Source organism: Lonchura striata, chromosome 7 (assembly GCF_050655825.1).
Source record: "Lonchura striata isolate lonStrDom1 chromosome 7, ASM5065582v1, whole genome shotgun sequence".
Taxonomy (NCBI): domain Eukaryota; kingdom Metazoa; phylum Chordata; class Aves; order Passeriformes; family Estrildidae; genus Lonchura; species Lonchura striata.
In genome coordinates, this window is record NC_140709.1 from 10,173,024 (window position 1) to 10,194,509 (window position 21,486).

At 40.0% G+C, this 21,486-nt stretch overlaps 1 protein-coding gene across 14 annotated transcripts in view; it reads right to left on the minus strand.

The window, feature by feature from the left end:
* Positions 1-21,486, minus strand: part of KALRN (kalirin RhoGEF kinase) — a 477,147-nt gene that overhangs the window by 278,805 nt on the left and 176,856 nt on the right. For all 14 annotated transcript variants that reach the window (XR_014956495.1, XM_085584162.1, XM_085584156.1 and 11 more), the window contains one exon: positions 198-390. Coding sequence is in view for 13 of the 14 variants with exons in the window: in XM_085584162.1 (XP_085440288.1) it covers positions 198-390 (193 nt within the window). In the remaining variant the exon portion in view is untranslated. The remainder of the gene's footprint in view (positions 1-197; positions 391-21,486) is intronic.

Sequence of the window (21,486 nt, forward strand, 5' to 3'; positions counted from 1 at the left end):
CAGCAAAATGAACTATGCAAACCTTTGGGATGAAACATGCAGCTCATTTCACCAGTGTGCTCAAAAAACAACCTGATGCCAGGGCATCAGCCCACTCCTGCCCTCAGATGTATTTTTTGCTTTCAATCACAGGGGGTTTTTACCTGAAGGAAAGTTCTTATCAGAGAGAATTCTTTACAATTACACATGGCTCTCACCTCAAAGATGAACTTGGAACTGCCGAAGTTTGTTTTCTGCTTCTGCCAAAAATTATCAGGTTTTATAATCAGGGCAACATGAATCTCAGCAGGAAAGGCTTCTTGAAGGGTTTTTAGGAGAGGCTTGATCAAATCCCATTTGGATCCCCGCATATCGATAATAACAGTGAATCCTCGTTTGCAAACATCTTCGCTGCAGGAATAAAAGCACATTGTGATAATTAATATTGTGGGCAGCCACAGTGAGACTTGGCTTTCGTTGCTGGTGTTTGGTGCTTCAGAGCAGAGCAAGGAATGATTAACATAAAAGACAGGAGATAGTAGTATAAAGGCTATAAGAAAGGTAATATTAAAATGAATATAATGTAATTTACATGAAATGCAAGTGTCTAGATTACAGTTTAATCTCTAATTTTTCAAACACATGTAATTCAAATATGCATTAAAGAAAAGACATACTTTCACACAATTGGAAACAGAATCAAATACATCTGCATAGGATCTCTTTATGTGTACAAACAATGGATTCTGCTTTCAAAATATTGAAGCCAAAACCAGCGAGCAGGGTCCTGGCTCTTAGCATTACTGGCAACTTTTAAATTTGGGTGCCTTCATTTTTAGAGGCCCCTTTAAAAAGTTTAACCAGAAAAGTGTCATGTCCAGAAAAATGCCTTGCAATTACTCCCTGTCAGGAAGGCCCTTGTGACTCAGCATGTGCCCTGTTATCACTGGGGCCCTTTTCCCTCACAACTGATCTTCCAAATGCTGCAGGACCTTTTTCAATCTGCAGTCACACTTTCCCCCAGCCCGGGCTCCTCCCTTCTCAGAAGTCCAAGGCAGTTACTGGCCTGGTTACTGGCAATGTGTGGGGCCCAACAAGACCACAGCATTCCCTTGCAAACACATCTTCTTTTTTTCCTCAGAAGGAAAGAGGAGAAAGAATAAAAGAACAATTCAAGTCAAGTCTGTGCAGTTTTCAGCATAATTTTTTCAAGGGACATAGTAGTAGTAATCCTCAGAAAAAGAGGTATGGGTACAACGTAGAAATTGCAAAACTGTTTGGACTCCAAAGAAATATTCCCAGTTCACAAACACACAGGGGGATATTCACTGCACTCTACCTCTTTAACATCTTAAAACACTCTTTCTGCTAATAAGAACCATCTCCTACGTATTCAACACAAAACAACTCCATAAAGCTTATAACTAGGTTTCTGGGCTGGAACAAGGACAGGAGTATACTTCAGAGGAGCCACATTGGATGGATGTTTGGATATTGAGAGTTTGCTAACTTGAACAGTCTCAGCATAGAGCCAGACAGGAGCATTCAGAGACAACAAGCTTGGTCCTCTGCCTTAACATTATTGGCACATCCAGAGAACACTGCATACAACAGTCAGTGCAAAGGAAAACTAGGGAGACCAGGCACTTCCACACACTGTCAGGAATACAGATATTTTTATTCTCCTTTTACCTAGCGCTGAAAGGTAAAACATCTGATCCTTTAATGCCAAAAAAAAAGGCTGTAAGAGGAGCTTTGTTGGGGGTGCTACAACCTCTTGCCTTTTGGAACAAGAGCTGAGATGAGGAAGCAAATCAGAAAGCAATGACTAGAAAGGGGTTTGTGTTTTGTGTTATTTTTCTTGCAAAGCTTGAGAGGATCCTTCAAGAACTTCTGCCAAATCACTGATCCCTGTTATCCTGAACACACTTTTCCAAGGATTTCTCCAAACACTTGACAAAGAGATGCAGGAGCCATTGGGACACATGGAGAGCCCCAAGAGAGGACAAATAACAGGTAAGTGCAATCTGTCTTTTCTGATATAAATAAATAAATAAATACAGCACCACCATCCATGGCAACCACAGCAAGGAATAGACAGGATTAGCTTCATTCCAGCTCCCCTCACCACTGCCAACCTGCCAGCTTACCTAATTTGATGTAAAACAATAAGTTAATACTTACTGATAAAACCTGTTTCAGTAAGGAGAACAGGAATGCCCTAGAAGACTGAAGTCTTCTGTTTATGAACTTGAAGTCTTAGACAAAAACAGATGCAAAATCAAACCCTGCCTCTATCTGTAGAGTGAAGGCAGTGTGATACCTTGGCTCCCTTGATAATATACCACTATGACTAGAAATTCAGCCTGCATTAAAACAGATATTCCAGGTAGGGAACCAAGAAGTATAAATATGGGCTGAAGTCTGTCTGCTGTTTGCAGCCTCTCCAGGCCTGTGAGGTGCAGAGAAGCAGTGCAGGGAGCAGGCAGTACTGCCACCCACTCCCATCAGGACATGATGCTGAAGTATGTGTGTGTGAAAAAATGCTCCAAAACACCCCAAACTCCTACTGTCCTGGCTCTGGAGACTCCACAGCAGGTTTTCAGTAGAAGAAGAAATGGCAAGAATTCCCCAGCTTTTTCTGGTGGACACAGGAGAATGGTCAGTGATCCTGAGGACCAGGCTGGGAATTCTTTCTGATTCTTTCCCTGGAAGAAGCAGTTATTCACTACCAGCACTATCCACAATCCTTGTAAACTAGACAAAATTTCCGACAAGCTTAGTGCATTTTCAAGTATGAAAACAATGGGAAAGAGGAATGGAAAGGGAGGAAAGGCAGAAGAATAATTACAGAATTCTTATGTTCAAAATACACCAACATGTAATCACTCTTACACCAATAATACAAAACTCCAAACAATGCTCTTTATTATAAAGACAATTTCCCTACTTCATTCATCACATAGGCATGTAAACTCCTGTATGAAATATAAAACTGCAGAGATGCAATTATAGTGCAGGAAACATATAAATGGATGGTATTTATCATTTTGAGAAAATCTAACTCTACTTCAAGAGTGTTGGCAACATTCTAGCAGAAGTGATTCTGCTTGCAATTTTTTTCTTCAATGTAATGAATGGAACTAACCTGTAACAAGATCTGTGGGTCTTTAGTCTCATCTACACAATTTGATTCCCCTAGTGATAACTCCAACTTGTTCTGACTTTTTGCAGAAAATTAGCGCCTAATTTCTAAACCTCCTTGTCAAAAACTATTATTTAACAGTGTTTAAACTGTTGCAAGACAGAAAGCTGCCTGCTCATTTCTGCTTTCAGGTGCAGATCTTACTGCAGAGAGGGTGCCTTTGAGAGCATTTGCCCTGCACAAACAGGTAGCCAGATACTAATCAGGTACTAATACCTCAAAGAAAGAGGAGTGAAATAAGAAAACAGTTTAGAGTAGAACCTCTTCAGGATAGGGACCATCTACCCTGCTGTGTTTGTTTAAGGAGCCTGCCTTGCTGGAGGCCTTAATCTACCTATATTCATACTACAGTATTCAGCTGCCTGGAATAAATTCCAATAAATTACTTTTCAGGAAACCATAAATGCTAATCCAGGGAATTAATAATAATGAGTAATAATGGTCTGCAAAACCAAAACTGAACATGGATGTGAAAGCACAAAAGGCTAACATAATTGTGGGGACACCTCACAGGCAATTTATTAAAAAAAAAAAAATAAATAAAATAAAATAAGGAAGCTGAAATATCCAAATATTTCCAGCTATTGGCAGCATCCTAAAAAAGTTGGCCTAGACATAATGAAGCTCTGATAAACTCTGGTGAGGCAATCTGGGATAATCTGTCATCTCTGACAGTCAGTCATTTTTCCTCAGTTACCTCAGCATGGATTGAGGAAATGATGTGAGGTTCCTTTTGAATAGACTAGCCATGCTTATTAACTTTATTGCTTAAAAGCAACAACTCAGACCCTTCCCAATTTAGCAATTGATCGGGAAAAGCATCAGTAGCAATCAAGCTTCCTCCACATTTTCCAAGCAAGATATGCCTTATTCCTGGCTCCCAAGATGATTCATCAATACACATATCTATTACTCACAAGTAACCACTTTAGCATGGCAATTAATGTTGATTGTGGTGCTTCATTTTTTCCGGTATTGATATTTGACCAGAAACTGGAAAAAACACTCAAATCAAGGTATTTGGACAATCCATCAGCATTTTGGCTGTGCTCATCTGGACTAAATTTGCAATGGTGAGCAGAAATTATTTGATAGTTGATAAGTAATTTCAGTTGCTCCACTGCTTTTAAGCAAAGACAAAGACCATCTTCTAAATCTAATAAAAATACCCAAGAATATTTGTAAAAATAATACTTATTATCTGGATTAAAAAAAAAAAAAAGGCATACAATTGAAACTCAGAAGCAGATGTGATAGTTTTGTAAAACTAAATGCCTCTATTTTGGTTTCTAGGGTATTTTCATAAGGTTATTTTCTCAAATTTCCTCTTTAATTCAGGCACGCTCTAAATTGTATTTTCTTTGGCAAGAGTTGGCTCGCTGGGTACCAAATGAATTTAAGGACTTCATGCTTTCTGATTAACCTATTGATTATGTGTATTTTTCACTCTTATGGTTTGGCCAAAGCTTCTGGCATTTGGAAGCTTCAGTACTTGATTAGCTGAAATAACATAATATCTCCATTCCCATTTTGCAGTCATGAGTTAATGATGAAGCAGCCCATTTAGCATTCCTGTTGGACCACTAAAAGCCCAGATCTGACATGTCCAGCATCTCATTCTAATATGATTTGTTAACAGGGAGAGCAAGGTCTCTTTTAAGGCAGGTCAGCATAACCTTGTCAGGAGACACTGTCAGAATAACAAGTAGCTCTTCAGGCATTGACATATAGGAGCAAAATCTGCAAGAAATTAATTCTTTTTGAGATCACCCTTCCTCTGATAAATGTGGCTTTAGTCAGCCAATTGGTTCACAAGCTGAGGGTGGAAAAGGGGGAGGGAGAGGAGAAAAGCAGGTATGTAAAAGCATCCAAACACAAACTGTTATCCCAAAGGCCTCATTTCATATGAGAACTTACTAACTCTGCTGCCTAGCTTCCATATCAAAATGCACCAAGGATCACTTCAGTGATTTATGTGTTAATATATTTGATTAATTGCAAATTTTTATTCATTTTGTGTGTGGTTTATTTGCTCAACTTGGAAATAAAACCAGACAGAGGGGTTTATAATCAGCATCACTTACAGACTTTCATACTTCGGTTTCACATCAGCATGTTGAGCCTGAAGTTCACCTTGTCAATAGAAACAGTCAGTACCTGTATTCATAATTTACTTTCCAGTACATTTAAAGGACCAGATAAAGCAAGTTTTACTAGACCTGTTTGCCAAGAACTCCTGAACCAGCATTATTTATTAAAATACTTTGTTCTATTCAATACTTCTCAGCAAATTGTACCTTGCTTATTATCCCAGTTAAGAAATGTGTTTCTGTGCTGTCAGTCTGAGCTGTCACCCACATCCCCAGTGACAGTGGCTGCTCTGCAGGATGAGACAGATGTCTTTTCAAAGATCCTGGGACACTCGAGACTCCTAATCCTCACATTTCCCTTCTGTGCTGCTATATCAAACACCAGGGCAAGAACTTACTGATGCAAAACCCAAGAGCACCATTACTCTGGAGTAACAAAGCACAGCAAGCTCCAACCAGAGAACTTCAGCTACCTAAAAGACTGTAGGTGGACAATAGTCATCCTAGATTTTCCTTCTTACATTTTTTGAACTTGGTTTCACAATGCTTTTTTGCAATTAGAGAAGAAATAGCCACCCAGACTCCGCTTCCAAATAATCCTTTATTCCTTACTGTGACCTAAATTTGTTTTTTCTCTTTTAGCACTGGAAAGGAATCACTCATGGTCACTTTTCTTTTTTAAAAAGAGAGAGAGAGAAAGAAAGAAATCAAAGCCAGTTTCACAGTGGCTGGAGCTGGACATAAAGCAGCAATCTAGAGACATTTCAGTGACATGTTATAAAAAGACTTGGAGCCAGTGAGGTCCAGGCAAAGACAAACCTCATGTCTCTGGTTTTCAGCTACTGCTCTTAGGGGACATGAAGTGTGTCTGTGAATGGCACAAGAATGCAGATGTGTGGGCTGCACAACATCCACATTCAACCCCTGCCTCTGGCCCCAAGACAACAGGAAGGGAGCAGAAAGGCAGAAAATTCCCATATACTGCAGCAGGAGCTAACTGGTGCCAGATGGGTTCTCCTGATATTCTCAAGCAAGTAACTCATTTTGGTATTCAATTTTTACATCTAAGAAAAGTGGCTCTGAACTCAAAGCAATTCTGTTGTAAAATGATGTAAGGTAGGAGGAACAGACACCAGCTAGGTGTAAAAAAGCTTTCTCCAATATGAAACCATGATTCCATGAGGGCTTGGAGATCATTCTGAGAGGTGCAGGTCCCATTGGCATCTCTGTCAAGGTTCAGCAGGGCTGTGTTGAGCTCTCTTCTACCCAGGTAAAAATCCTGATCTGCATTGTTACAACCCAGACCAGAATTGGGACACAAAGCTCTGCAGGCATTCAGCCTCCTATTTAATTGAGCAAATAAACACTATTTGAGAAGCTTCCTGTCTTCATTCAAATAGCAAAGATATACAACACAGCTGTGGCCAAAAAAAAGCATGATTGCAGCTGTTAGAGCCAAATCTGGAGGACAAATGCTATAATTTTTCACATTCCTGTTAAGTTTCTGCTGGAAAATGATGCCTTCATCTAAACCCATTTACCCTCTTCCCCTTTTGTTGCTACATGTCTACTCTATTTGGATCAATATCTGGCAGGTCTTCCTTGAAACAGCTGCTGAGATAAATATGAAATTAATCAGGGCTTTGTTTTTGTTAAAGCAGGGCTACATTTAAAGATTTGTTACTACAACAAAGAAATATTTGAACAGTAAGTACCATTCAACTCTCTTTTGAGCATTTAAAGTCTTGTATTTGAGATGATTTAGCAGAAACAAAGCAAAAATGCTTTACCAAATGAAAATTATATGTTATTGGCATTTGCTAGAAAAAATAAATATTAGGGTAGTGTTGAAATAGAAACACACCATTCTTGAAAAGGTTTGGATGAGCAGAGGCTATTGGAAGCAAGTTTGAAGATTCAAATCCATTGCATTCCAGAGGAGAAATAAATATATAAGGCTGTGCCAAGCACAGCCATACTAGTAAGATTCAGAAAATAAATGGATCTTTCTGCCTGTACTATGAGTTTTTTTCACAGTTCAGACAAGGAGCCAATGAAGGACGTTTCACATGCTGTTACTGTGAAGTTTAGTCTATGGTCAGCACTGCCAGATTTTCACATGAGGAAAAGGACACTTCATCTGGGCAACAAGTGTTTGGGTTCTCAGACACAGCATCCTAATTTATCAGTTCACAACATCAGTGACTTAACAAGTGAGTGAACGGTGCAGGGTGAACAGCTCCAGGAATTCCAGTCAGTGCCATAAAACAGTCACCCCAGAGTGGAAAGTCTCCAGATTGCAAATACATACATTTCCTTGAAACATGTTGTGGAAGGCAGAGAAACCCATAGGGGAAAGATCTTTACAGCATAAAGAAGCCTGCAAACATGTTCAGCTCATGCAAAGAATGATTAATGTAGGTCTAGACAGTCAACAGCAGCACCTGGTAAAATCCAGTAATGTCCACAGGCAGACACCATGCCAAATTTCTTCCTGATGCAGGCAGGTATAACCACTCTGGGACCTGCACATTTCATCCAGAGCTCAACTGAGCTCAGAGATGACGAGAGGAAAAAAAACCCCTTTGAAGACAGTAAAATCACTTCTTATACACAGTACTGACATCTCTTGCAGTAAGCAGCCATCAGTTCCCATAACCTGCTCCTGGCAGTGCAGGAGAGCAATGCACACCCAATTCAAAGAAAAACTAATTAAAATTAGGTACTAGGGAGAGAAGATGAGATGCTACACATCAACTTAAAGTAAGATATTTCATGATGAGTGCAGGTTCTCATGAAAGTATTACTGAATTTAAAACTGAAAAAAGGCTTTTATAGAAGCAAAATATTCTGGTTTACCTTTTCAGATGATTTTTTTTTTCATTTTTTCCTTTTTTTTTTTTTTTTGATCAGTCTACTCAAAAAAGAAAAGGATAAAAACTTTGAATTTCATCAAAATATTTCTGACTGATATAACATTTTAGAGATACGTTTGTGGGAAATTTCTAAACATTTTGTATTTTTCCTCACTTAAAAATTTGCATTTCAAAATAGCAAATTCTTCCACAACTATCTCAGCTTCTGCCCATTTTGCAGTGCAGATTTCAACATGAGATTTGCTTTGCACTTTATGTCTTCTAAGCAAAAATGGCATAATTATTCCTTAAGACTTACAGGATTTTGGCCAGAATCCACAGACATAAGGGCAAACACTGGATTCCAGTGCATCTGTTTGGAGGCATGGTTGAGTGCTCCATCCCAGAAACACTCCATGGTCCATGGGTCTGTTTTGATATAGTATGAGAATTTCAGTTCTCTTTAGAATTGCACAATTAAAAAGCTGATGTCTCTTTTTTTCCCTGGGTTGGATGGACAATGAGGACTGACCATGACTAATAAATGAGTGGTACTCTTTTTTTTCTTTTTGAGCTCCACCCGTACACAAACAAAGCAGGTCTTTGTAGGCACAATGATTTACCTAAAATAGTTCACTTATCAGATAGATGCTTCCTGCCATGCCAGGCTGGGTGAAGACAGCCTGTTGTACTACATCCAGAAGGACTTGCTCTGAAGCTACAAAATCAATCTATGTTGTAAGATACACTTGCAAAATCAATTTTTGTGTATTCATTCATACAGCAGACTTTACTCATTCTTTAAAAAAACTACCATGATGGCATTGAGATTGGAAAAAGGCCTTTTTACAGAGTCCTCAGGAGACGGGGGAAACTGATGAGCTCTTCCCAACACAGCTGCAAAACCTCTAGCTCATGTCCAATTTATTCTGAATCTGCCTCTTAGAAAGGCCAGGCCCTCCCACTTGTGTCTAGCAAGAGGGGCTAAGCTAAGCCAATAAAGCCATTGGATGTGAGGTATCATCCCTTTTTACCTGTGGAGACATAAATGTGGGAGAGACCAAAATCACTGGAGCTGACTGAGCATGAAGAGGTGGAAAACTCAGTATTTCAAAGGTAGTAGAAGACCCAAAAGACACCCAGAGTGAGAAAGCTGAATCGAAAAAGCTTCTGGAAAGCAAAAATGAAACCAATAGTTAAAACCCTGGCAATAAAGGTGCAAACCCCAGGTGAGTCACTCTCTGAGCTAACATTCTCTGAGTGTCTTCCCAAGATCACTTGAGGTATTTGTCCAGCCTCAGATGCTCTCATCTTTGCAGGGACTGAGCTCCTCAGGAGCCAGTGTGTGGTCTCATCAGGGTTACCATCCATCATGCCAGGCAGTGTCTCACACTGATGGGAACTCACACATTGATGCCACAGCAATGCAGTTTTAATGTTGTTTCCCTTACAAACCTGAACTTTCAGCATGAATGCAAATAATGTCAGTTCTCCATCAGTACCTTTGCCTATCAGTTACCAATAACTGGAAAAACCAGAGGAACTCTTTTATCAGTTAAGCAGGTTCAGATAAATGCTCTGAAGAGTAATTGCTCAATTTCAACTGCCTGCTCCCTTTTCCTTATTAGCTATATTGCTTCTCTATCAAAAGCACAATAAAACTTCACTGGCAAATCCATCTACAAGTGCCACATGTGAATGATCATCAACCTATTCATCTCAGGAACTACATACCCCAGGTGGTGCTTTTCCTGCTGACAGACTTGAAAATTATATTGACAAATTAACATATGCCAGGTTAGTAATGATGGGAATCTGCTAGTCAGAGAACATCCTTGTCAGCAAGCCCACAGTAATGAAAATCAGAGAGAGCAGGTTCTTGAAATAGGGATATTGGCCTAATATTGAGCCACTCATTTGGCCTGGAAGAGGCACATCAAACACACATCAGGGCATATCTATTCCACCAGACTAATGGGTTTCCTACCTGTGAGTTAAACTAATGCGAGTGTTACATCCAGTACAGAAATGGGTGCAATGCAGTGGGTTTCTGTAGCAAGTTGAACAACCACAGCTACAGCTTCCCCACTCTGCCAGAAAAGAACTGACAAGAATCAACAGAATCCATTTCACAGCTGCTCTGCAAACCCCTATCCTCACACTGGACACATCCCCCAGTTTAAGAAAAGCCTATGTTATGTGAGTCCCTGATACTGAGATAACACAAATATATGTAGCTATTTTCCTTGCAATTCTTCAAAAGTTATGCCTTTTTTACACCTGGCTGGAGCACTGTAGTCCAAGAGATGAGATTGAGTCAGGTGAACCTCATTGGGTTATTCACCCCCTTCTTGTGCGTGATACCACACTTTGTTGAAGCCACTTCTTCCATTGAATAGATTATATTTACCATATCTTCAGACACAGGGAAGATCCATAATTGCAGAAAAATTGCAAATAGTTGTGGCCACCACAGAGTTAATTTTAAAAAGCTTAAGAGAGATCAGTTAATAATCTAACCATGTGCTTATTTATCCACACTGGGATATATTCTCTGTTACACGTGTGCTGATTTTATATAGGAATCATTTATTGCTCTATACATCTGCTTATCTAATTGCACTGAATACACATGCTTTATTAAACTCATAAAGGAGCCCACTTATGGGTCTATGTGAAAGTAGACCCCTTCATATTTTATTTATAAGTTTGACAATAGAATTGCATTGACATAGAATATCCATTTAATTCAGAGGATTTAAAGTTGTCCTACGGACTTTTCTATTTTTTTGCCAGAATCAAAGCTTTTGGGATTTTAAATTAGATTTCTAGCCCATCTGCTTGCAAAGATAGCCTTGACAATATAAACTAATGCACATTTGTCTTGCTGAGTCTGCAGCCAGTGGAAGAAACAATGAGACAGGAACCTGAACTTGCATTCTCCATCTTATTGGTGTACTAACTGAAAACCCAGTTCTGGCAGCCTAAATACCAGAATTCTTAACTATTTCACTACTGCTAATTTTGCCACCAAAGCTGCAGATGCAATCTTTGTCAAAGCCATGAGTTATTCACAAAAGCTCTTGCCCATTTTGATGACCATGCTGCACAATTCAGGCTGTCAGTTAGGACTGGGCAAGTGCCTGGACAAATAAACATGCCTGCAATTATAATCAAGGATTTTGCTCTCTTTGTATTGTGTAGAGTAAAAGCAGTTATCACAGCGTAATCAAACTAGTACTCAAAGCCTCTAGTGGAAAAAACTGCAAAAGCACAGTCACTGGGGATTTGATGTAGAACCTACAGGAGCATTAGCCTAATGCATAATTTTAAGTGCTTTATAACATAAAACCAAGGAGAACAAGTTTAAACCTCCATTGCTGTAATAGGCTTGAGAAACAGCAGAGAAAACAGCTCAAATACACTCAGACTTTTTCCTACCACTTGAAAACAAAAAGAATACTGCACTGGTCTCTTATGAGGGTAATGCTATACAAACTGCTAAAATCATCCACAAAATTAATGACTCCAAAAAAAAAAAAAAAAACAAAAAAAACAATCCCTGAATCCAAATGTAAATAACTGTATCAACCTTCTTTGACATAAACTCCTCTAAAATAAATGTCAATGTGTGCTTATGCCCCTTAAGCATGCTCAGGGTGTTGGTATCTCAAAGAGGAGGCAAGATTGAATTTGGGTTTATGACAGTGGCTGCTGCCTGAATTCTCACATTGTGGGGATGATGCATGGATGCAGTTGTATCCCAACTGGGGTTTTTAAGGACAGCAATGTTCAGTGACCATGTTTCTTTAGTCCTGTGGTCTGCCTGATAAAAATATCTTCCATCTGGTTCCTGTTTGTATGGTTGTGCCTCACAATAGAAGAAGCTTGATTAAGCAATTAAGATGGTGCATGAAGCACATGTTTGCACTTGCTGGATATGGATGGACACACGATCACACTTGACTGCTTTTCTGAAGGAGGATCACAGTACTTAACAAGAATTAGTAAAAGGACACGGTAAGTAGAAGCCTGCAGGCCAGGCAGGCCTTTTACTGCTTTGGTTGACCTCTTGCATCAGTTTCCAATGTATTGTAGTAAATTAATGTGTTAGCCTGAAAAAGTATTGATATCCTCCTTTCATTTGGGACTAAGAGCAGACATGGTGAATGCATGTTTCCACCTTGATGATTTCCTTCTTATGCCCCTGGCAACTCACACAATGAATAAATATCTTTATTTTCTTTTAAGATGTACAAGACTTGTGGAAAAGTCTGAGAGCTTGGTAATGGCTGCCTAGAAAAATCCTCTCTAGTCTGTTGTCTTGAGATTCATTTGTTGCCTGATTCTGTTTGCAGAGCAAACAAGTTCATTTAGATTCTGTTGAAGTCAGCTGTAGCCTGGAAGAACCAACAGGGGAATCCTGTAATTTTCACAGGAGGCACACATCAAAGGTAGGAAGAACTAATGGTTTGATAAATCAATTGAGACTAACTCATAAAATTACCTCATATATTAATTTGCTTCCAACTACCTTAAAATCCACCCCAAAAAATCCTGTTACATCATCTGGTGAATAATGATTTCTTTGATCTTCTCTCTGGCCTATCTACCTAAAATAGCTAATCATTAGCTTTTAGAACTTGACCAAAATTTGAACCTATGTGATGTAGAAAAGAAAGTGTCCTAGCATTAGAAACATTCAATTTTAACACTGCAAGAACAAACCTACATTATAAGAATGCTAAAATAACCTGTGTATCATCTTAAAATGTAACATCTTATGAAGGATTTTAAAGAGATTTTCCATGAGGAACCTAGTGTTAAATAAAACAGGGTCTAATACTATGCTTTAGAGCATTTCACTCAGAAACAAAACTGGACCTTGACAAAGAACAAATAACACCCCAGAAGGTCTATGACAATTTCCTCTGGAAAGGAACTTACTTCTTGGCTAAGGGAACAAGAAATACAAAAAAGAAAGCAATGACACAGAAAGCTATCTGCCAAAAAAATGTTCACAGGTTTAGGAATTAGACTTTTAACAGAATCCCTAATTACACATTTTACTTTCAAGGCAGCATGAACACAAAGTTCTTTGTGCATTTGTATCCTCCCACAAAAAAAAAAAAAAAAAAAAAAAAAAAAAAAAGAAAAATATGCTTTCATTGTAAAAACAATTAAAAAGTCAGTTGCCTCTAAAAGAGAAATGTGAGGACAGTATTGACAAAATGGACTTCAGCTTCTGGAAATACTGACTTGTCACCAATTTCAAAAGCCCAGAAAGGGAGCTCAAGACAGACTTGCATTGGTATTGTATCCAATACATTCATTTGTTTTATATTGCTCAAAGTTCTGTATATTATTCACATTTCTGTTTTAATTTTCCAAGTGCTCCTGGGAATGTAAAAGATATATAATGAGGACAACTAGCATCTTATTTGCAAAGATGAACTTTTCTAAATCTAGTGTCAAAGTTAGAGCAGGTGGATTCTCAAATGGCCTCTTTCTCAAAGGTATTGAGTGGATTTTACCTAACAAAAATTAATGCCTTCTTTATATAATTAATAGTGCCCAACAAGTCACTGAGTAAGTGCTGCTGATGCTAATACACACAGATAGAATTTAACAGTCCCTGAAACTACTGTGGTGAACTGTCCTACAGAATTCATTCCCAAATGAAAACCCCAGGAAATCCTTTCAGCTGACCCTATTTCCATGTCACCTACAGTTTACGATCCAAGACTGCAACATCATTAGGGTGGCTGTTCTGGAAAGTGAAGAGAAATGGAGATTTCCAGTAAGCCTGGCAAGTGAGGAATGATGTAACAGTTTAGGTTTGCCTTGTGAAGCAAGAAGAATAAAACCCTAAAAAACCTGCACATACTGCTTGTGTATTTGATTCCTAGTCTAACAGTTCATTAAAGCAGAGCTCTCAGACATTTTTCTTATGGGTAAGATTTTTCACTACTTTCCTATGTACCTGATTTTTAATTAGATTTTTGGAATGGAATTGCAGCTCCTACCCACAAACCTCCAGTGGGGAGCAAAATCTTAACTAATCTGTGATCCCAGAAATGTTTGCTTCTCCAGATGCAGTTTCTGAACTAAATTACAAATGTTGTAGAAAGAGACAAATGCAGAAATAAGGGGATGTAACCGCAAAATTGGATATGATTAATCAGTGTTGTAAGAGTTTAGTTCTGTCTTTAGAAAAAATCAAAAAAGAAGTCTTAAGGAAAAAGAACATGTTGCCTACTTGAATAATTCTTAGACTAACAGTTTATTAACAAGGAAGCTTTTCCAGCCATGCTTCCTATGTGTGAGATCACCCATTAGTTAATCAGACTGTTCTCCCCTAAATTCTTCTTCCACTCCCTAGAACTGCCACATGGTGAAATGGTACATTTCATAACAAGAACAGGCAGCAACATAATACATGACCAATTTCCTACAGAGTGCTCCCAATTCAGGACTGGGAAATGCAGCTTTAAGATCCTGATTCCCAGAAATTAGAGGTCACACTGTTAAAGAGATGTGTACTGCTGCTGCATGCAGCATATCAATAATAAAACCAATCAGGATTTTCTAACTTCAAGATGTAAAATATAAGTTAATACGGTTTGATATCAGTTAATATGGTTTAATATCAGTTTAATATGGTTTACCAAGCAAAAATAACTTTTAATTAGTAATTCTTTCAAACTAAACTTCAAAAAGTAGTATTTATTCAATCCTAAATGATGACAACCACAGCACAAGCATCTGGCTTGGCAGACCCTCAAATAAATAAGCAGACTATAAAACTTATCCTTCAAGTGAAAGTTTTCTAATAATATGACATTAATATTGGAGACTGTAATTCTTCTTGTATTCCTGTGTGAAACAGGGGAAAGGAACAGGAAAGGTATATGAAAGCAGACTGATCTGGCTGGAGATGAACTGCTGCTATGATTTTTGGAGAAAGATGCGATTATTCTACAAAGCCCGTGCTCTATTACAATTTCTATTCAATAACTTTAACCAAAAGGACCATTCAGCAAGGATGTCCCTTGTAAATACAGCATCAAGCTTACAGCAGGTTCCTACTTTCTCTTGTTTGCACAGTACTGTGGGCATGTTTAAGAGGTGGAAGATTTCCCTGAAAACAGTTGCAGGACAAGGGAAAGCTGTTTTGATGCTTTGCCTTCTTGGTGAAGTACCACAAAGGATCTTTCTAAAACATTACATCACTGGAAATTTCTCTAGAGACTAAGGTTTCTCTTTAAAGTTAGACATAAAATAAAGCCCTGTGTACACAGTCAGGGAAACCAATCCTCCCCTGTTAATAGCAGAAAAATACACTGTGGCACACATTGCTGACCAGACAATGTCTGCCAAGCCAAAAGCATGTCTGAATTACACTTTGCTGCCTTTTTCTGGGCAGGAGAGAGTCTAGAATAATTTATCTTATTTATGATTTTACTTTGCACTAAAGAATTCCTTCTTCTCTTTTTTTTTTTTCCCCTCTTAATCTAAGTAGCCCAAGAGTCACACACTGTGGAGTTACAATTATGCTTTGCTGCACACAGTGCTGCAGGATCCACAGGGAACTCTGAAGCAGTGCCAGGATCCACAAGTAAGGCATAAAACACCACAGACTTGGTTAGGAACACCTTGTGGAAAATAAGAAGAAACCATTGATGAGATTTACAACTGTCTACCCAACTTGGATACCAATTCCCTTTGCAAACATCAGGGAACTGAGCATCCCAGCCTCTGAGACAAATCTTGCCAGTCCCAAGCCATACTTTCCATGCTACAAGAACATCAGCCTGCTCAATCCCACATGTTACCATGAATTGGTCATTGTTTTATTTCAATATGATCAAATTTTCTCATACCATAAACTAGCATGTGCTTTTACGAGCATGGGAACTGCCAAATCCTCGCTAGTGGTTTGCACATTGACTCTAAGGGTTAATAACAAATGTGCCGCTTACATGATCTAGGGATACCTGCACACCTCCAGTCTCTGAGAAGAGCTGAGTTCAGACCACCTTCTCCTCTCTGTGGACACTAATGAGGTCTCTTTCCTTGATGCAGCTGTCTATTCTCATTAAAAATGTAAAAATTTAATATTCTTGGGCATTTTCTCTGACAGATTTGGTTTAACAGTGACTGACAGACAGCATGATAGCATCAGCTTTTTATTATTCATTTGGAGATATGGCTAAATTTATATTCCTGAAAACATATCCTCAGTCCTACCCCAGCTGTGCAATGGGGAATCCAAACTTTCCAGCAGCATCCCCACCACCTCCATGCATCCAGTGAGGACAAGGATCAGCCTGTCTAGGCTGAGACAACTTCACTCCTGTGTCTCCCATTACTTGCTTCATGTTGGCAGACAATAAAAGTCTCATCCATCCTCCATGGGAGTCTAGAAGAGCTTTCCACTGACATTGAGATACCTTGGAGAATATGCCCATTGCAAAGCAGACTGCAAAGCACAGCAGTTGTTTTCCTGCTTCGAATGACATCCATGAAGAGATGGCATAAGCCATTTCCAAATCATAATAATTTCTAATAGTGAAAAGGATATAGCACATACTGGAGTTACTGATGAGGAACACAAGCATCCATAGTGGAACGAGACAAAAACTATTTCACAGTCTCTGCAAAAACTGTAGGAAAGAGATCACCTAAAAGAAAACTCAGGATTGGCTGAACTGCATATTCCAAAATGCTGCATATTCCACTGACGGCTGCTGACAGCTTCAGGAGGGAACTGTGCACAGCCTGTGCCAGCTCTGCTGCCAGCAAGACGCTCCCACAAAACCTCTGTCTGCTAATTTTAGCTTCTCTGAATTACTGCTCACATTAGCACATGCCTGCCTTCTCCAAGGAATTCTCCTAGTCACTGCTGCCTGGACCTCTTGGAGCACTGTGGAGCCACAGGTCTGATGGTTAAAAGGCCCATGAGGAGCATGCAAGAGCTTTACAGCAGCACTAGCGTGGCCAAGGCCAGCGCCAGCAGCACAGAGAGGTGTGCTGCAGAGACTCACAAAACACATCTCGGAGAGCCACTGAGGAAGAGGATGGAGAAAATCATGCTCTGCATAAAATTTATAGCAGGCTGTGGTGCCCGCCAGCTCCCTCACCAGTGAATGGGTGCAGGATAGATCCTAGTTTACAAGTTTCTGCCTTTTCTCCATCACCTCAGCTCCTTCTTCCAGGCAGCAGAGACCAGTACAACCAACATGCAAAAGCCATTTAGGAGGAGGAACAATGCTGATCTAATCCCCAGTCTAAGGGCCTGGACAGAGCTCAAAAGCAGAGTGTGCAGCACAGCTCTGCATGAGACAACTCAGGGGATGGGATCAGGCCCCAGACCCTGCCAGCACCACTGGGTGGCATTAGGCCATGGCAGACAACCAGCCGTGATAGCATCATGCATGGTGACAGGGGTTGTTTTGCTGTTTGATCCAGATTTAGAGAAATCCAAGCAGAATCCTTCCCAGCCAGAATCCTCTGTTGGAAATGCAGTGAGGTACTATGTACAACATTGCTAACAGAATACAGCAACCCAGGGAGTGGCTGCACAGGATGGGCACCCATCTTGTGTGAGAGATCCAGAATCAGCATCCCACAGGTCCTGCAGGGGAGCCAAGTAGCACCTGAGGCTCCCCTGAGAAGACAGCTGAGATTTTCTCAGGGCCTTGGCAACGGCCACCAAACCTTGAGAAGATTCAGGTGATGGCACTGCATGGAATCACCACCCATATAGAAGGCAGCTCCCTACAGGTCAGCCCTCCTGCCCCTTGCAGGAAGTCAAGCAGGAGGCACTGCCACAGACAGCTCTGACTTTGCTCAGGGGGTTTTAACAGTCCTCCCATGTCTCTTCTCCCAGTAAGAAAGAGAGAAGCCAGATGTGGTGCTATGCAGAGCTGTGGCTGGGCAGCAGCACCTTTTGGCTATTTGGAGTACAGAGGACATGGGCAGATGGGGGCTGTGAGAAGGAATCCACTCACTGCTCTGACTGCTCTGAGCTTGCAGCCTGAGTGCCCTGCCTGTGGGGAGGAGAAACTCTGCAGCTGCGAGGGCAGGGCTGAAGTAAAACAGGCCAGACCAGTAGAACCAAAGGCATTGGACCTGAACTGGGTAGAGATGCTTACTTTGCTGCCTGGGTGGAGCACAAAGTAAAACAGAGACCTTTTACTCTTCTGGATGTGTGCCCTCCACAAGCCCTGTCCACTGACTCCACTGCAGAAGGTACAACTGAGCTCCCACTCAGCTGGAAAACAGCCAGTGCCAGCAAAGGCAACTTCACTTCCATGTGCACTTCCCTTCTATGCTAAACTTGGCCTCTTGGGCTACCCTCTGCAAAGTCCTCAAATTATTAACCCACTGAATTTGTGTTGGAGATGAACCAGAAAGAACCCAACATGACTTTGAAATCTCAGCATGAGATTGGCAGTAAGAGAAAATTGAACTCCCTCCCCTACACTGTAAAATAGAACAATTGCCTTGGAAATAATTCAGACATAATAAATGAGGGATTCGTTCATATTAACTGTTTTCAATTGCAGATTTATAGCCTAAAATTAAGCAGATGTTGAGTGTTGAATACAATGCTTAAGAACACAATGACAAGTTGAAATCCCAGTTTCTCTGCATGTGGCAATCAGTAACTTCAATTATTTATTGGAATACAATTAAAATATAATTAAATGGAGCAAGCTATACTTAAGAATAAAGAAATATTGTACAACTTAGAGGGGAAAAAAAACCCAGAGATTTTCAGGTCTTCCAAAACAGTACAAAACGTTTGGATATAAGATAAACAACTTAGAAAATGCTTTGCAAATATCTTTGTAAGTACTTTAAGGAATTTACTTTAAATAAGCAACTCACTCTTGTAAGAATATCAACCTTTATTTTATTTATTTCAATTCTGAAACAAGATAAAGAAATCTTCACAAGCTGTTAGATCCGTATCAATGATTTCTGATAAAAGTTGAGATGCAGAGCCCAGCTTACCCTGCCTTTTATTAGTCTTTAGAGGGAAAAGGCTACATGAGCTGTGCAATTCACAGTGCACCAACTGCAAAGCTTTCTATCATGCTCTTTGCGCTGCTCATCACAAAACCAGTCTGAAAACACTTGCACTGTTATGGAGCTGGACAGCAGAATAGGGCTCAGCAGGTAACCAGGCTGGAACCACTCAAAGAGCACTCTCAGCTCCCACAGAGGGCAGAGAAAAAGAGGACATCTGCTTTAGGTCTAGAGCTGTGCAAGATGGGACCCTACGCTAGCCAGAAAAACAGCAACAGGCAATCAAAGTAGGAAATCATTTGGAAACAGATACCACAGCCCTCCCATTTACCTTTGGTTTGGGCTGATTCAAAAACAAACATAGAAAATTGTGTATCCATTTAAAAACCCCACATTTTTATATAAAACAGCATCACAAAACCTGGAGTGACTGTTGTTTTCATGCCTCTGTGGCAAGACAGAAGTGACAAGACCTGGGTCTCTCCTGACACACCTCCTAACAGGGTCCCCAAGATGGGGAGGATACAGAAACCTGTTCCAGTTCTTCAATCTGTGATTTTAATAACTTTTTTGGTCTCATTTTCCATGTACACTGAGACTAAATTGTTTACTTTAGCTCGGGCTTGCAGACTGTATTTTAACAGATCACTTTATTTCCCTCTCTAACATAAGCATTACCAACACCTTCAATCTTTTCTCATAATTCCTGCTCGCCAGGCTCTGACAGCTCTTGTCACTCTCTCTGCACTTCTAAGAAGTCCACATTTTCTAGCAGCTTCTGGTAAATAGAGTTTCCAAGGTTGCAGCTGTAGACGCTGCAGAATTTCAACATCAATTATAGCCACTGTCCACTCACCCAGGAATAAAATGCCTTAACAGGTTATTAACACAGCTGGAAGGAGATCAGAGATCCTCTTCTGAAGTGCTGATTTCCAACAAGCAGTGAATGTGTAACTTGGCCCTGAGGTGCTCAGTAAGGGGACACGGGAAGCTCTGAAGCCTTTCAGCAGGACAAAGTAAGAGCACCAATATTTCAACAGAACTCTCCCAATTCCTAAGAGAGTGTTAAAAAGATAACACACAAATACCACACATAGTAGAGGCTGGATTTGAACTGGCTACAGAGTGGCAAAACACTCTTAAATTCACCAGCACTCATGTCAGTTATTTATTTCTAATGAACCCCTTTCTCCAAAACACCTTACAATTATTTGTTAAATTATATATGAAGAAAATATTACATCTCCATTAGGCTCATTAGCTTCACTGCATTTTTACTGATGTATTTTGAAACAAGTATATGGTGGAATAATTATCTTATCAATGGCACCAGATATTTAGTTACTAAAATTAGTATGATGTCCCTGGTGTTATTTTTTAAATAGATGGCTATTTTTGTAGATCTACAATAGCCTCCAGGAAAAAAAAAAAAAGTCCTCAAAAGCTCCTTCTGTGCTAAGATCACATAACAGAAAGCAGAGCTCTCAGGTTTAATTCTTATCAATCAACAAAATAAGTTTCACACTACTCCCAGCCAGAGGAGCTAACATACACAGCACCACAGGTCACCAGAGAACAGCTTAAAATAAATCCAAGAGTGGGTGAGTATTGCTACATTTTGCCATCACCTGATCTGTTCTAATTTTACAAAGCCCCAGTCATTAAACTAATTATTAGGGGCACTTCAGTTGTTTTAGTGCTCCTAGCACCTCTCATCCAGCTTGGGCAGCTCTGAGGAGCTGTTCAAACACACAGGGCTGGCCCTTGGAAACACTTTGCTGCTGTTACAAGCCCTGGATGTCCCCCAGAACAGGGAAACATTTGAGCAGTCTTTTGAACAGAGCACAAATAAAAAGTAGATGTCTTTAAAAACACAGGCCCCCGAGGCATCTCGGGTTTCCCCTCTGCAGAGAGCACAGAAGATTGCTTATCTTGGCTCCAGAACAGATTGATGTGTTCAGCCGGAAGGTTCACTATGGCTGACAGAGAACATTTCCTTCATCGTATTGCTTCACCATGCGAGGAGATAACTCAGGCTAATAATATTCTGTCTCCTTTTTATCCTCCTATAGCCTACGCATAACTTAATTCGCAATTCCAAAGGGCTCGCAGAGGAGATTGGCCTGGTGCTAGTTTCATTTACACACACATAAATCAAAGCTCAGTTTACTGGAATAGATGGCACTGCACTGGTGTTAAAATAAAAAATCTTCAGCAAGGCCAGAAAATTCTCCCTCGGCTCCCCTGATCATAAACACCATGTTATCCTAGATTCAGTCACGCCCTCCAAATTTCTAAACATTGCATCCATTTAAATTTG